The sequence below is a fragment of the Phycodurus eques genome, chromosome 22, assembly GCF_024500275.1.
Source record: "Phycodurus eques isolate BA_2022a chromosome 22, UOR_Pequ_1.1, whole genome shotgun sequence".
Lineage (NCBI taxonomy): Eukaryota > Metazoa > Chordata > Actinopteri > Syngnathiformes > Syngnathidae > Phycodurus > Phycodurus eques.
In genome coordinates this window covers 2817272-2832823 of record NC_084546.1, presented here as the reverse complement: position 1 = coordinate 2832823, position 15552 = coordinate 2817272, and the positions used below count along the sequence as shown (strand labels likewise).

At 46.4% G+C, this 15552-nt stretch overlaps 2 protein-coding genes across 6 annotated transcripts; both read left to right on the top strand.

Annotated features, from left to right (window-relative positions):
- The first annotated feature begins 426 nt into the window (after positions 1-426).
- On the top strand, positions 427-6286 carry tcp11l2 (t-complex 11, testis-specific-like 2). Its single transcript, XM_061667753.1, has 10 exons — positions 427-541; positions 2162-2325; positions 2490-2622; positions 3501-3621; positions 3690-3913; positions 4028-4164; positions 4240-4412; positions 4634-4815; positions 4916-5088; positions 5153-6286. Exons 2-10 carry the CDS (start codon positions 2169-2171, stop codon positions 5416-5418), a joined length of 1566 nt encoding a protein of 521 aa, XP_061523737.1. The 5' UTR covers positions 427-541; positions 2162-2168; the 3' UTR covers positions 5419-6286.
- Positions 6287-6780: 494 nt separating this feature from the next.
- apaf1 (apoptotic peptidase activating factor 1) lies at positions 6781-15549 on the top strand. 5 transcript variants are annotated; one of them, XM_061668085.1, is made up of 27 exons: positions 6781-6916; positions 7488-7669; positions 7738-7900; positions 8001-8198; positions 8285-8474; positions 8547-8659; positions 8740-8871; positions 8968-9206; positions 9808-9975; positions 10100-10231; positions 10293-10406; positions 10473-10657; positions 10732-10858; positions 11034-11159; positions 11243-11383; positions 11640-11765; positions 11863-12009; positions 12079-12207; positions 12832-12957; positions 13035-13163; positions 13237-13362; positions 13471-13596; positions 13670-13795; positions 13864-13989; positions 14060-14185; positions 14297-14443; positions 14512-15549. In XM_061668085.1, exons 2-27 carry the CDS (start codon positions 7526-7528, stop codon positions 14659-14661), a joined length of 3756 nt encoding a protein of 1251 aa, XP_061524069.1. In that variant the 5' UTR covers positions 6781-6916; positions 7488-7525; the 3' UTR covers positions 14662-15549. The 5 variants fall into 5 exon arrangements, with proteins under 5 accessions (XP_061524069.1, XP_061524070.1, XP_061524068.1 ...); XM_061668086.1 differs by lacking the exon at positions 13237-13362; XM_061668084.1 differs by having other exon boundaries at positions 13237-13596.
- The last annotated feature ends 3 nt before the right edge of the window (positions 15550-15552 follow it).

Below are 15552 nucleotides of genomic sequence, written 5' to 3'. Positions count from 1 at the left end.
TGCGATGGACAAAAGGGTAGCTAAACTGCACTTTGAAATGTCCAAGTCACTGATTTTACATACAAGAGCGAATTCGTACTTATAATTGCGTGCGATTACGTATATTAAATGTCGACTAAAGTGTCATTAAGACGAGAATTGGCATTTTGATTCCTTAGTGAAGTCACATCCGTAAACAAAGACCTCCCACAAGGGGAGCGTACCATTTCTCTCAGGGGCGGTACGGTAGCCACTGTCACGCTTTTGTTCCCCTTCCGATCGAACTGTACAGAAAATATGTTATATTCCCCTCATTCTCAGCTAGCATTTATAGTGTTTACACTTTATGTAACATCCGACTGTCTGGCCTTGTTTTTGTGCGCGTGCTTCGAAACATCACCCCCCCGCGTGTCATAAATGGTTTCGCCCATATGTCCTCGAGCTCCTCCGATGTATCGAAGGACCTTTAAACCGTCCAAGATTGCAACACGGGAAAACACCAAACTTCACCAAACAAAACAACTAATTCCTACCAGTCTCCATCCCGGGAGACTTAAATACGGTATGGACACGTTTCCAATGTACTTTTTTCCCTCTTTAAACTATCCTGAAGCACTCGTTTGAGTTTTGCTCACTTGTGAAAACTTGTTGGAATCGTCGAGTTAACAGTTGCTTGTGTTTCTTTTCCACAAAACGGACCGAACTAAGAGTTAGTTAAAATGATGCATTCAAGTAAACATCACTGTACCGTAAATGTGTTAAACGTGGAAAAAGAAACTGCTGTGGGTGACAGTAAACAAACAGAAATGTGCTAATCTAGACTTTATGAATACATCATGTTGTTGTTTTGATGATTATCTGAAAATACTTTATTGGGTATTGTTGTTGTTGCTTGGATCTGGAGTCCAGATCACGTGTACAAGGTTCTCCACGCGTGTGTGGATTTTTTATTTTTTTTGTCCATGTGTTATGCTCGGAACCAAAGATTTTCCATGTTGGGATGATAGACGGGTAGAACCATCCAATGGGGAGTGTTTGTGCCTTTTAAGCCCCGCCTTCTTTATCCACTGCTTTGTTTACGTTGTGCTGCAGCAATCTGGACCTCTTTGTCCTGACACTTTGCTACCCACAATCATAACATGGATGCAAAATTGAACCTGCACTATTGATACTATATTTTCCACGGTTTTTTTTTGCTCATGAACTTGCTCGAAAATCCATATGTTTTTTTATGTTATTGCATCTTTATATGACTTAATTTTCCACACAGACTGCAGGTAACCGTGTGAAATAGAAATAGGCCTCTGAATCCAATCTATAATGGACAAATGTCGCCGTTTTGACATTTGTCGTGAAGGAAGCGCAGATGCCACAAATAATCCCTCGTCCGGAATCTCTCTGGATAATCCGTGGAAATTGGCCTGCTGCTTTTTTATGTGACCTAGCTATCTGCTCGGGCGAATTATGTAATGAACGACACAGCAGGGACTCGCGCACACACATATTCTCACACACACATAACCAGCCACCACCACAACCCCCCCCCTTTTTTTTTTTTTTACAACTGCTATCTTTAAACCAAAGTGGGAGTGGGCATTCATTTTTAGCTCCAGATAGCAGAACGAGCACTCGGTGGGGCCTCAGATAATATTATCCACCTGTCTAATTATAAGAATGCCATTCTACAATAAAAATAAAACACTACAAGACGTATAGGAGTCCCAGGACAGACATTTAGAGGACAAGTTCTATAAAGAACAAGTTTTTCAAGCTTCAGATAATCATGGCTATTACTAAGCGACCAATCCGGGTCGCTATGATGTCATCATCTTTGCTGCTTGCTCCTTCTAGGAAACATTTTTTGTGACACCTTTACTATAAAACAAGCCAAATGTAACTGGATCCTGGAGTTGAACAGCCCTCTGTTTTGCCGCATTGCCATGGCGACACTTGATCTCACCGAGACATCGCTCCCATTCAATACTAGACGCTGTTAAAAGTGGGACTGCTGTTGTTGCCTGTTTGACCATCTATTGCGTCATGTGGCAACCGTTTCCTTGGTGACTGGCCTAGCAGAAATGAGTGGTCATACCCCAAAAGACTCAAGCAAGGGTTAGGGTTTCAAATTAGGATTTCAAGCCGAGTAAGGATTTATAATGAGACTCTCTGGTTGCCCTCGCAGCGCCACGATGCCCCTGAACAACGAGCGTCCGTCCTCCACCTCCAGCGACGGCGAGTCATCGACGTCGTCGGGGCGCTGCGACAGCACCGCGTCGGCCAGCGACACCGACTGCTCGCGCGAGAGCTTCACCAGCGACGGCTCCAGCAAACACTGCACGCCCTCCTGTGAGTGCCTCGATTACTATTTACTTTCAGCTACGGTTGTGTTTTAAAGTGGGAGTAGAGCTGAAACGATGCGAACGTTTCATTTTGCGATGACGTGACCAAAATGATCAACTACCAATGATCAAATTCTATAATATATACAATATATCTCGTCTCCCTGCTAGCGAGCCCTCCCAAGACGCCCACCCTGGACGAGGTCATGGGCTCCGCCAGAGATCTCTCCAACCTCAGCTTGTTCCACGAGATCGTCGTCAACCGCGACTTCCACCTGGAGCCGCACGCCATACCCGAGGACAGGTAATGAGCACGCTTATTAAGATGTCATCGTCGGCGTTTATTGTTCCTCCTCGCGGTGCCGGTGACTCTCAATTGCTTCACACCTCACAGAAATATTTCCACTGCGTCGCGGAACAAGTCTGGGCTGCAACAAAGTTGTCTAAACGTAGCTGGGAAGACCGCTTTCAAATGGCGAGCAGTAAACTGTAAGAAGAGAAAAATGTATTTTATACAAATAATGCATCATTGTTCATCTGTCGATGCCAGAGACGTGTAGTGACAGGTAGAACAATGTGGAACAAATTCCACTGAATGGTAGAAGGTACAGTAAACCTGTGTATCCACATGTTGCCATTCATACGACAGAATAATAGCTTTGTGTCAACTAAACACGCCCAGATTTTACCCTGACGCAGTAACTTTGTGAGTTAAGTGAGACAAGATGATCATTATTTCAGTGAATATACTTTTGTGACTTTTTTTTGTTTTGTGTGGTGTCTCATGAGATATTTCCCGTGTAAAACATGTCCCTTGGCTGAATAAAGGGTGGGAAAACATTGAGCTAAAGGATTCAGCTCATGTCCGCACAGGCACGGTATTATCAAAATGTGTCTTCTATGCATTTTTGGCTTTTTATTCACATACACTTCTATTAAAATGTTTGGAGTCACCCAGATAATTTCATGTTTTCCATGAAAACACACTGTTGTATATACACTGTTGTTCAAAGGTTTGGGGTCACTTAGAAATGTCCTTTATTGAAAAAAAGAAAAAGAAAGAAAGTCACTGCTTTCACCACATTAACAAATTTTATTTCCAATCTTTTCTCACTATTGTTTATATTGCCCTTTTTCCCATGTGCGTTTTAAATGTCAGTTGTTAACATTTCGTGTTTGCAGTTTATGGAAGATGGTCCGCGACAACGTCCACAAGGCATTCTGGGACATCCTGGAGTCGGAGCTGAACGACGACCCGCCCGAGTACCAGCAAGCCATCAAGCTGCTGGAGGAAATCCGAGAGGTATAAAATCGCAGTTCGCCATGTCGTTCAATCAAACGCTGACACGTGGCATTTCCCTGGCGGGACAGATTTTGCTGTCCTTCCTCAACCCGGGCTCCAACCGCATGCGGACGCAGATCCTGGAGATGCTGGACATGGACCTGATCCGGCAGCAGGTGGACAATGACGCCGTGGACATCGCGGGCCTCGCCTCGTACGTCATCGGCGTCATGGGAAAGTTGTGCGCGCCCGTCCGCGACCACGAGATTAAGAAGCTGAGGGAGAGCACGGGCAACATTGTGACGCTCTTCAGGTAAACGCAGCCCATGTGTTTGAAGACAGGGTTACTGTCTCAAATTAGGGATTCAAACAAGGGTGAGGGTTTCAAATAATCAATCCTCATTGAAGTGAGTGCCTCGTCCACTAGGGAGATCTTCCGCGTGCTGGACCTGATGAAGGCCGACATTGTGAACCTGACCATTGACAACCTGCGGCCTGTCATGCAGAAGCAGAGCGTGGAGTACGAGAGGACAAAGTTCCAGAGCATCCTGGACAAGACGCCCGGTGAGCGGAACCACGTCGACGGGGTGAAGACGATCCGTGATTGACGTCTTTCTGTGTGCCCGGGGTCTCCTTCAGGTGCTTTGAAGCACACCGCCGCTTGGATCAAAATGACTTTTGAGGAGCTTCTGTCCACCATGCCGAGCAATCAGGGAAAAGGACAGCTGTGTCTACCTGGACCCTTCCAAGTCCTTAATGTAGCCTTCGTACATATCCTCATGTGGGACTACACCGAGCACCCGCTCCCTGAGGTGACTGCACTTACTTTTAAATCGTTCTGTAAATGTCCTGAATTAGCTGAACGGTTTGAAATTTGAAAGTGGGAATTTGGGGACTGCAAAACATTTGCCCAGCTGTCCAGTATGAGGTGATTATTTCAAATTAGTAGAAATAAATAAAGTGGCGGACTCCTAAAAGGTAGGAAGGTCTGTGCCGAATAACGCGCAAATGCTCTTTTCGGTGGCGCGTTTAGACGTGGATGACGGACGAGGGGCGTCTGCGGGAGGTGCAGGCGCAGCTGAGGCAGTGGCAGGCGGTCAACGAGGTTCTGCTCATCGTTCACAGCACGGTGGGCGGGGCCGTCCAGGGCGTGGCGGCCCTGTCCGAGCGCCTCAAGAGGATGACCGCCGTGCTGCTCGACCACACGCGCAACCCGTGAGTACACACGACATAGAATAGACAGTGCGGAGTGTACATATAGCGCTTTCACACGGAGCTGGTTCTGACTGCATATTGTTATTTTGTGTGTGTTCAGGACTTTTAGCCTGCAGGATGCGCTGGTGGGCGTCAGCGCTCAGACCTGCAGCGAGCTGAACAAGTCCCTGGCGGAGAGGGGCTACCCCACGTTGAGCCCCGCGATGCAGGCCACCCTCACGGGCCAGATCTGCAGCACCGCCCGCAAAGACAACCCCATCCGCACTCTCGTCGGTACGTTCCGGATTGCTTCCAGATGTGCGGAATCATGTCTTAACATCCCTCCGTTCACCCACAGAGGACCGCGTGCAGCACTACTTCACGGCGCTCATCTGCGATCCCAAACCTCAAGCCAGACTGGAGCAAACGCCCGCCGGCCTCACCGCCATCCGCTCGGAGCTGGCCTCGCTGGCCGCCAAGTTCCTCTCCCTGGTCAACTACAACAAGGGCGTGTATGGACCTTTCTACGCCGACATCATCAGGAAACTGATGTTCAGCAACAGCCCGCCGCCACCGTCGCCGTCACCGCCTTCCCCTCCTCAAGACTCTGTCACCTCCGAATAAACCTATGACGTCCATTTAGTTTCTTCGACAAGACACCAGAATAACAAATTGAGCTTGCTTTGCTCGCAGCGAAGTTTTGAATACAGTACAATGTCGCCCAACCTTTATCTCGCCAAACATAACAAAAACACTGAAATAATGAAGATGGGCCTGTTTAGTTTTAGAACACAAAGCTTTTATTCTGTCGTATGAATAGCAACGGGCTGCCATTTAGCGGAAGAGCATTTCATTTTTCTGCCTGTCACTATATGTCGATGGCATAGACAGATAGATCAACAATACATTGTGTTTCCCACAGGACATCCGGTGAAAATGTTTGGGAATCACTGGTTTAATTTATACCTACTTTTTAGCATCGTGTCATTTTGATTCTTACATGCAAATGTAGTGAAAAGCTCTAGCTTTTTAAAGCAGATTCCTATATTTACAAAATAGCACATTATGACTGTTTTAAAGTTGTATTATATATATATATATATATATATATATATCATACTACAAAGCTCTTAGCTTCTTAAAGGAGCTATTTAAAAAAACTATGGATTTTTTTTGTATGTTGTATACATGGAGCATTTTTGTGTGTCAATTTGCCAAATGTTTGCGCTATACATCAGTTTATTCTCTTTGTGTGATGGGGGATGTTTGTTACATGGCTCGGTACTGTAGTTTGTTACCATATTCCTGCATTGGTTTGACAGAACCCGCGTGGAGACAAAGAAGTCAAAGGTGCTGAGCTGCAGAGGGATTCTGCATCCAATCTGGATCCAAAGATGCGCAAAACAGAAAAGAAATTATTTACCTTAACTGAAGTTTACATTAAAAATGGGTTGTTTTCTTCTGTACTACAGCAATATAAATAAAAATGTAAATGATACAAAATTGTTGCAGGTGCGTGTATATTTTTAAATGTGTTATGTTTTGATATTTTTGCAATAGCCCGTTAAAAATCTGTCTTTAGGGAAATTTATATTGCATAATCACTGCAAATGTGTGAGATAAACAAATGACCTCATATCTGTCTCTTGGCAGCATTGGTACGTTTAATTGTCGTCCGTCATGACAAGAAATAAAATACACATATTTTAAAATAATCCCATTCTGTGAAAGACAATTGTACCACGGGATAGTTTTCTGCTTTTATTGGTGTCCGCTATTAATAATTGAGAACATATAATTCCTTCAATGAGGTTTTAACTTATTTAGTAAATAAATCTCTTTTTTTCCAGCAAACAAGTCCTTAAAGGCATCAACAGTCTGCCCAGTTACAAACAAGAAGCACGGATGACCTCACGTGTCACGTGGTTGAACGCTGGCACACTATTGGTCGCCTCCTGCCGGGCGAGTTGTTATTGTCAACCAGGAAGCAGGCTGTCAAGAATTGGGCGTGAGGCTTCTAAAAACAAGTTATTTGCTCACTTCTTACCTTATTTTGTGACAATAAATTAAGGTTATACTCAGTTTGACAAATATCCTCCCCGGTAGAGAAAATAAGACATTCGTAAGTATCCTCCTGCGATGACTTTCTTTGTTTCTCAGCACTTGTCTCGACATGCAGGAAGAGTGTCGCTAACGTTCTGGGCTGTAAAATCAACGATGAGGATCTTTTTTTTTTCAATGACAAATTTCATGTCAACTTCATATTTGCTGGAAACGTCATTTGGAAATTGTTCGGGAAGGTTAGAGCTAGTTTTGTTTCATTTTGGGTACTTTGGTTATTTTCTCATTCATTGTGATATTTACTGTTTGGAGACATATTGATTGAGCTAACTTATCCTGGATATGTCAAAGTTTATTAATTGTCTAGCTCCCAAAATTATACACTTACATTTACTTAAAATGGTCAAAATAGGTTCCAGTAACGTTACATAAAACCTGACAGGAACCAAACCATGATGTGTGACCTTCCCCCCCCCAAAAAAAAGACGCAAATAGACTTTTGGGAATAAATTAATACAATTTCATGGAAGAAATATTTGACTTTAGGTGGTAAATGTAGGTGGCTGCTTCTGGTGGTGTTTTAGCCTCACCACACTGATAAAAATATGTCAACGTGATTGTCTCTGTTGCAGTATCTCCATTGCTTCGTCGCTTTGCTGCATGGTCGGCGATGGTGTTGGACGAAGGCGCGCGGAGCTGCCTGCTTCGCTTTCGCCGCAACCTGGAACAGGACATCAAGCCCGCCTACCTGATGGATCACATGGTCAGCGACGGCGTGCTGAGCGGCGAGGAGGAGGAGAGGATCAGCAGCCGGGTCGGCGGAAGTTAAAAATATGTTTCCCCGCAACTGAAGTATGTGCTGATCTAAATGTCTTTCTGCAGCCTAGCAGGAAAGATCAGGCGGCGGCGCTACTGGAACTGCTGCTCAAGAAGGACAACAATGCTTTTATTTCCTTCTACAATGCTCTGGTCAAGGAGGCGTACAACGACTTGGCCAGTTTGCTTCAGGGCGAGCTTCCTGGTGCATCACCAAAGAGTTCTGACAGTGAGGATTAGGGTTGCAAAGTTTCAAAGTCGGAATCTTGGAATTGTGACATAATGGTTCCCGTCCGTCCTCTTGTGACTGTTCCTTCTTTTTCGATCAGTCCAAATAGTTCTCAGTGAAGGCGGTGTCCCTCAGAGGCCAGTGGTTTTTGTCAGCCGACCCGAGCTGATCAACCGGATCCGGGAGAAGCTCTACCGTCTCCGGGAGGAACCAGGGTGGGTCACGGTATTCGGCATGGCCGGCTCGGGAAAATCCGTGCTGGCGGCGGAAGCTGTCCGGGACCAAGGACTCATTGAAGGTGATTCATCTCCGGATTGAATTTATTTCTACACCCAATGATTTGGTTGCGATACACTCTTTCTTTCCCGTCTTTCTTTTCTACAGAGTGCTTCCCGGGAGGCGTCCACTGGCTGTCCATCGGCCAGCTGGACAAAGCCGACCTGCTGGTGAAGATCCAAGCGCTGTGCTTCCGTTTGGAGCAGAGCCTGGACTCCCAGCACCTCCAGCGGCCTCCCACCTCCCTGGACGAGGCCAAGGAACGTCTGCGCTTCCTCGTGTTGCGCAGATATCCCAGGTTAATATCTGCCGCATATGATCAGATTTGATAGTTTTCCTTGAGAATTGAAGTCTGCTTGTCGGTCTGCAGATCTCTGCTGATTCTTGATGACATCTGGGAGAGCACGGTCCTAAAATCATTTGATATTCACTGTCGCATACTTCTGACCACCAGGAATAGAAGCCTCACCGACTCAGTCAGCGGTAAGTGATTCAGTTGATTCCCAACCAACCGCTGTGCGCCAAGTTCTAGATGAAAACCAAACCATCAAACTGCTTTTCAGGTGCTAAATATGAAGTTGAGGTTGAGAGCGGTCTGGATGACCACAAAGGACTGGAGATTCTCGCGCTGTACACTAGAAAAACTCCTGAAGGTCTGCCCGAGGAAGCTCGGAGCATTGTGAGAGAATGTAAAGGTGCGTTGCGATCTCAACCCTCACTCGTAAATGTGGAAAAAAAATCCAATCAAATCCTTGCTTTTCGAATATTTAATCACGTTTTGTCCGCTCCAGGCTCCCCCCTGGTGGTCTCCCTGATCGGCGCGCTGCTCAAAGACAAGCCCGACCGTTGGCGCTACTACCTGCGGCAGCTGCAGCAGAAGCAGTTCAAGCGCATACGCAGGTCCTCGGCGTACGACTACGACGCGCTGGACCAGGCCATGGCGGCCAGCATCGAGGTGCTGCCCGACGAGCACCGCGAGCTGTACCGGGACCTCGCCGTGCTCGAACGGGACATCAAAATTCCTGCCAAGGTGAATCGAGTTGTTTCACACACACACACAAAACCGTTCAAAGGTTTGGGGTCACCCAGACAATTTCATTTCGTACATGAACTCACACCGTTGTGTATGTACACTGCAAATATGAGGCTTATAAAGCAAGTAATAATTAAATGAGGAATATATTACTTAATTTAAGCAAAATTATCTGCCAATTGAAGAGGGAAATTTGACAAAGATTTGTTGTGTTTATCTTTGTTTTACTTTATGAATTGGTAAGATTTCTTAAAACAAGTAAACATAGCTAGCCTTAAAAAAAACACTGTCTAATCTCTGTTTAGTACTGTTAAAAAGTCAACTGTCCTCATTTTAAAAATAAAATAACTTATTTATTTATTCATTTATTTATAAAGCACATTCAGGAAAAAAAAACCTTCAAAATCAGCTGTAGCAATATTTTATATTCATATTTTTCCAGTCTGTCTTTTAAAATGATCCAAATGAGAAGTGCCACCTGGTGGACAAATATGTTATTGTCAAGATACAGTTTCAGTTTTTTTGTATCGCATTACCAGGCCTATTGATGTGCCTCCACCGATCCAAATGACACCTTGTTCTGGCGCTGGTTCTTCAGGTGTTGTCCGTCCTGTGGGATCTCGAGCCCGAGGAGGTGGAGGACATCCTGGAGGAGTTTGTCAACAAGTCTCTGCTGTTTATGGACAGTCACAGCAGGCCGCAGCTCTACTACCTCCACGACCTCCAGCTGGACTTCTTGGTCGAGCAGAACCGCACCCAACTCGAGGTCTGTAATGCTCTCAAAAAAAATAATAATACAATTTTAAAAATTCAATTAAAGTATTGCATTTTAGCGATGTGTGTGTGTGTGTGTGTGTGTGTGTGTGTGTGTGTGTGTGCTTGTGTTGCAGAACCTTCACACCAAGGTGGTGCGTCAGTACCAGCAGCACTACAGCGAAGCTCCGCCCACATCCGGAGACGACGAGTGCCTCTACTGGATCCGGTTCTTGACCTACCATATGGCCAAAGCCAACCTCTCCCAGGTAGCGCACAAACAGTCAGGGAGTGGAGTCCATATTCCTGACGGCGCTGTTGTCTTCCCAGGAGCTCTACTCCCTCATGTTCTCTCTGGACTGGGTCGCCCACAAGGCCCAGGTACTGGGTCCCGCTCATCTGATCAATGACTTTGTGGAATATGGACCCATTCTGGACAAAAAGGTAGGCAAAGTGCAGAATGTAGCGTGAAGGATTGCTTAGGAGTCTGAGGAGTTTTGGTCCTCGCAGAACAGCGACGTGCGCAGTCATTTCCAGGAGTTTTTGTCCCTCAACGGCCATCAGCTGGAGCAGCGGCCCTTCCCCGACGTGGTCCAGCTGGCTCTGTCGCAGCCTCAGACCTCGGAAGTCTACAGGCAGGCTCTGCAGCAGGCGCGGGAACGGGCCAGTAGCGGGAAACTCTACTTTGATTGGCTGTAAGCAAGCCTCGCGAAAGCCTCGTTCAGATTTTTGGGGAGGGATTTGGATCCATTTTTGTCTCCTTGTCCAGAAATAAGAGTAGCGTGGAGAGTCTCTCCCGGCTGGTGATCCACCCCCACCAGGGCTCAGTTTACGCCGCCTGCTTCTCCCACGATGGGTCCAAGATCGCCTCCTGCGGAGCCGGCAAGACGCTCAAGGTATGCAATTCCAAGTGATTGAAATAAAAAATATACGCTGGAGTTTCTAAAAAGGAAATATATGATGCAATTTACCACAAATTAAAATAGCTGCCAGGTAAAATCAAACAGCTTTTTTTTGGGGGGGGCTGTCCTGTCTCACTTTCAATTTAAAACTCACTGCCGATGTTTCCAGATGTTTCGGAGCACGTCCGGCGAGAAGCTGACAGAGATCCAAGCCCACGATGACGAGGTTCTCTGTTGCGCCTTCTCCCCCGACGACCGTCTCCTAGCAACCTGCTCCAGTGACAGGAAAGTAAAGGTAACGCTAAGTTATAATTGACATTATAACTCTTCTGCGTTTTCCCCACACATATTTTTGGGAGTGTCCGCGTGTCTTCTCAGGTGTGGAACGCGGAGCGTGGCATGCTGCTGAGGGTCTTCGAGGAGGAGCACGAGGAGCAGGTCAACCACTGCCAGTTCACAAACACGCCACGGCGCCTCCTGCTGGCCACCTGCTCCAATGACAAGTTCTTGAACGTCAAGGTAAATCACCGGTGCTATTGAAATTAATTTGACATATTTTCTGCTCCAGTTCAGTGGACATGGTGCTGCTCCTTCGGCCACCTGGGGGCAGTATAATCCATCCATGCAACCATTATCTGTGTCCCATGTATCCTCATTAGGGTCGCATTTGTGCAAAACCTTTACTCGTGGCAGCCAACGGCAATTTAGAGATTTTGAGTATAAAGAATATATGCCTGTGAGTATTGTTGGCATCTGTCTGCATGTGTTGTTTCAGCTGTGGAACCTGAACAAACCCTCCTCACAGAACACCATGTTCGGGCACTTTGAGCCAGTCAACCACTGCTGTTTCTCCCCCAACGACACTTATCTGTCCACCTCCTCCAACGACGGCACTGTTAAGGTGACCATTAAGAATTCCTGGCACTCAACTTACAACTGAAAAATGTCAAAAAGCTTCCCAGCTAAATGGAATGTACCCTGTATCTGTCTGACTGCAGCTCTTCGAGGTGTCTTCCGCCAACGAGTGGAAGACCATCAACGTGTGGGAGTGGTGCGCAGACGCCGGCGAGGAGGTTCCGGTCAAGTGCAGCACGTGGACGGGCGACGGCAAACGGGTGGTGTGCGCAGTCAGGAGTGCCGTGTTGGTGAGTGGGTGTCGAATCGGTGTATATTTTGTGACGGCGTTGTTTTCTAAAGTGTTGGTTTTGCGCCAGGTGATGGACGTGGAGACGTCACAGATGCTGTTTGAGATCCGAACGGGTCGTCTGAGCATGGTGCAGTACTGTCACGTGTGTCCCGCCAGCAACCTGCTGGCCATAGCCTTCTCCAACTATGCGGTGGAAGTAAGAGACATCTTTTTAGACCAGCAGGGGTGGGCAAACGTAGATCAGGTTATAAAAAAATGGTATATTAAGTATTGTATTACTATCATAAAGTAATAATTCATTCGCATTATAAAACTGTATCATATACAATTAATTCGGCATAATTAATGACCAATTATAAAATAAGATCCATTTTAAATGACCGTGTATTTTCTATTTGAATAATAAAAGAATCTGTTGTTGCATGCTTGTCAACATATCAAAACATGTATAACCTGTTCAATTTTCCAAATCAAAAGTTGAATTAGCAAAAAAAACACATTATTTTCATTTATTCGTTCAATTATTTAAAATAATATTATGATTACAAATATTTTGGATTTCTTTGTGAGAATAATTCACCAATTTAATGAGATAATAAAGAATGAATGACTTTTAATCAATCAATTTTAGAAAAAAAACAGTTAAATGAGAATAAATAAAATATGACAGGCCTCTTGAAAATGTAAATGCTATGTAGTTCGTATTAAAGACCGGACCAGGCCGTGAGTGGCCCACGGGCCATACTTTGCCCCCCCATGTTTCCGACTCTCACGATGAAAGATTGAAACGGCGATCCCGTGAACTTCGCGTCTCTTCCAGCTGTGGGACCTGGAGGACAAAAAGAAGATGGCCGACTGCAGCGGCCACCTGAGTTGGGTCCAGCAAGTCCAGTTCTCGACCGACGGCTCGCAGCTTCTCTCTTGTTCCGACGACCAGACCGTCAGGGTGAGACGCACTCAACCACTTAGTTAGATTTGACTGTGAATAAACTATTAAAAATCGATCTTTTTTCCCCCTTGCAGCTATGGGAGACAAATAAGGCGCACACCACCTCAGCCGTGCGCCTGAAAAGAGACTCTGATGCGTTCTTCAATCCAGGAGAAGATGGAGAACTGATGGTTTCGGCTGCAGACAACCGCAACAGACTGCAGGTGAGCTGGCGGCAACGTGGAAGCGGAAAACAATTGATTGACGGGTTGATTCGCTGTATTGTGTGCGACGGAGGTTCGCGCTGGCAGAGCGGGTTCGCTGCTGTTTCAGTCCGAGGAGATGGCGTGGCGGATCCGATGCACATGCTTGTGCAGGAAGCCCTCCGCTGTGGCTTTTGGCACGGAGGATGGCACCGTGCAGGTATCAAACTGCATATTTTGCCCTTGTTGCGTAACTTCGACAGGTCAGCGGAATATGAGCATCTTGTTCGATTGTCCTAAGTGTTGGTGTTATTTCTTGCGTGTGCAGATTCTGGCCATCCCCTCTGGGAAGGTTCTCGCCACCCTGCGGGGACACACCAGGACGGTGCTCCACTGCCAGTTCGTCCACGCCGGCCAAGCGCTCATCACGTCATCCGAGGACGCCACCATCAATGTGGGCTGTTGCCCCCCCCCGTTGTCTTCCTCAGTGCGCCTATAGATTGCTGATGTATTTGCGCTGTGTGCAGGTGTGGAAGTGGCAATCGTCTGAGTGTCTCACGCTGCGAGGCCACAAGGAGCAAGTCCGATGCTTCTCTGTGCTGTCGCCCGCTGAAACACGACTGCTGACCTGGTCCTTTGACGGCACAGTCAAGGTAAATAGTCATAAGACGAGCCTTATCTTGCGGTGAAACGTAACACTGCGACTCTTTCGCTTTCTCAGGTGTGGCAGTTGGAAAGCGGAGAGGAGCTGCAGGACATCGAGGCTCACCGGGGAGCCATTTTGTCCTGTCACGTCTCCCCGGATGGGCATCGCTTCGCCACCACCTCTGCTGACAAGACCGCAAAGGTCCGAGCCGTAACGCCACGCTCTATTCTTCGGTGCTTTTGCTGAATGGATCTTTGTTATGGGCTTCAAGGTGTGGCACAGTGAGTCGTGGCAGCTCGTCCACAAACTCCGCGGCCACCAAGACTGCGTCCGGAGTTGCCGCTTCTCCTGGGACGGGCGACGGCTGGCGACGGGGGACGACGGTGGCGAGATCCGGGTACGGTCAGCCCTCCAGCCCCTCAAACATCCCGAAGCTTGACCACAGGACCGAGGCATACTGTAAATAGCGAAAAACGTATTATTAAAGTTTTGTTTTTGACTTTGCCAGCTGTGGAGTGTCACAGAAGGCTCCTTGCTGAAGGTTTGCTCGTCAGACGGAAAGGACGGCCTGGACTCGCTGCACGGAGGCTGGGTGACCGATCTGCACTTCTCCCCAGATGACTACCTGCTGGTCTCCACCGGCGGCTACATCAAGGTATGTAAAAATATCGCTACCCACTCTTTACGCTTCTAAACCTTCTCTCTCACCGTGTCCTCGTCCAGTGGTGGGACGTGGACAAAGGCGAAGCCCTGCAGACCTTCTACCCGACAGGAGGCGCACTGAAGAAGACCCACGTGTCGCCCGACTTCTCCACGTTCGTCACCATCGACAACGTCGGCATCCTCTACGTCCTGCAGAGGGTGGCGTGCTGACCTTTTTCCTCGCAGAACGACCGCCGTCACCAGCTGACAAATTGCTGCTCACAGAAGAGCAGACGAGGTGCTTCAAGATGTTTACTTCGATCAGGTTTTTGATTATTAATAATTATTATTAAGACCACTCATGCTCTTTGCAATCAACATTTTATAACTTTCCTCTGAGCCGCAACAACCTTGTCAAGTGCATTAATCAATGCTGTGATGTCCGTCATGGTTTTATAGTTGTTTAATTATGAGATTATTTTCCGCCTGAGTACAGCAGCCTTATTGCGTGCGCCGAGCGCGTTGTTAAAAATTGTCCGTTTTGTCGTCTTTTGAAAGCCTTTGATATTTGTTGTTCTACATCTTTTCTACAAAAAAAAAACCAAAACATTTCCACTTGCTCAAAGACATTTTTAGACATAGTTCAATCTCTTTTTTTAATCAGCATGTTTCACAACTGAGCCTATACTTGACAATCTTTCCTGTAATACATTAATAGTTGTTGCCTCTTGTTGTGATCTTTCAATTATTTAGTTGAAGATGGAAAAGTATGTGAATATTAATAGGAATGCATTTTGTACATCTGAGTAATGTTATTTCCACTGTGTGCTCTTCTGATCGGTGCTTTAATGTCGCCAAGAATCAACAGATTTTGTTATCACGCCTGCTCAGGATCTATCAATACTGTAAGTACTGCACTTTATGAGCCATTAAAATTAATCCATGGATTGTCATTTGCTGAGCTAAAATTGTCCTTATAAAACAAACTTGACAGGGAATGTGCTTGATGTGTCATTTTTCCCCAACAAGGAGCTCAATTTTGTCAAACGTTACATTTAAGAACGCCAAAGGGAGCGGTTACCTACAAATAAAACCACGACGCACAAGTTTAACTTTTTGCTC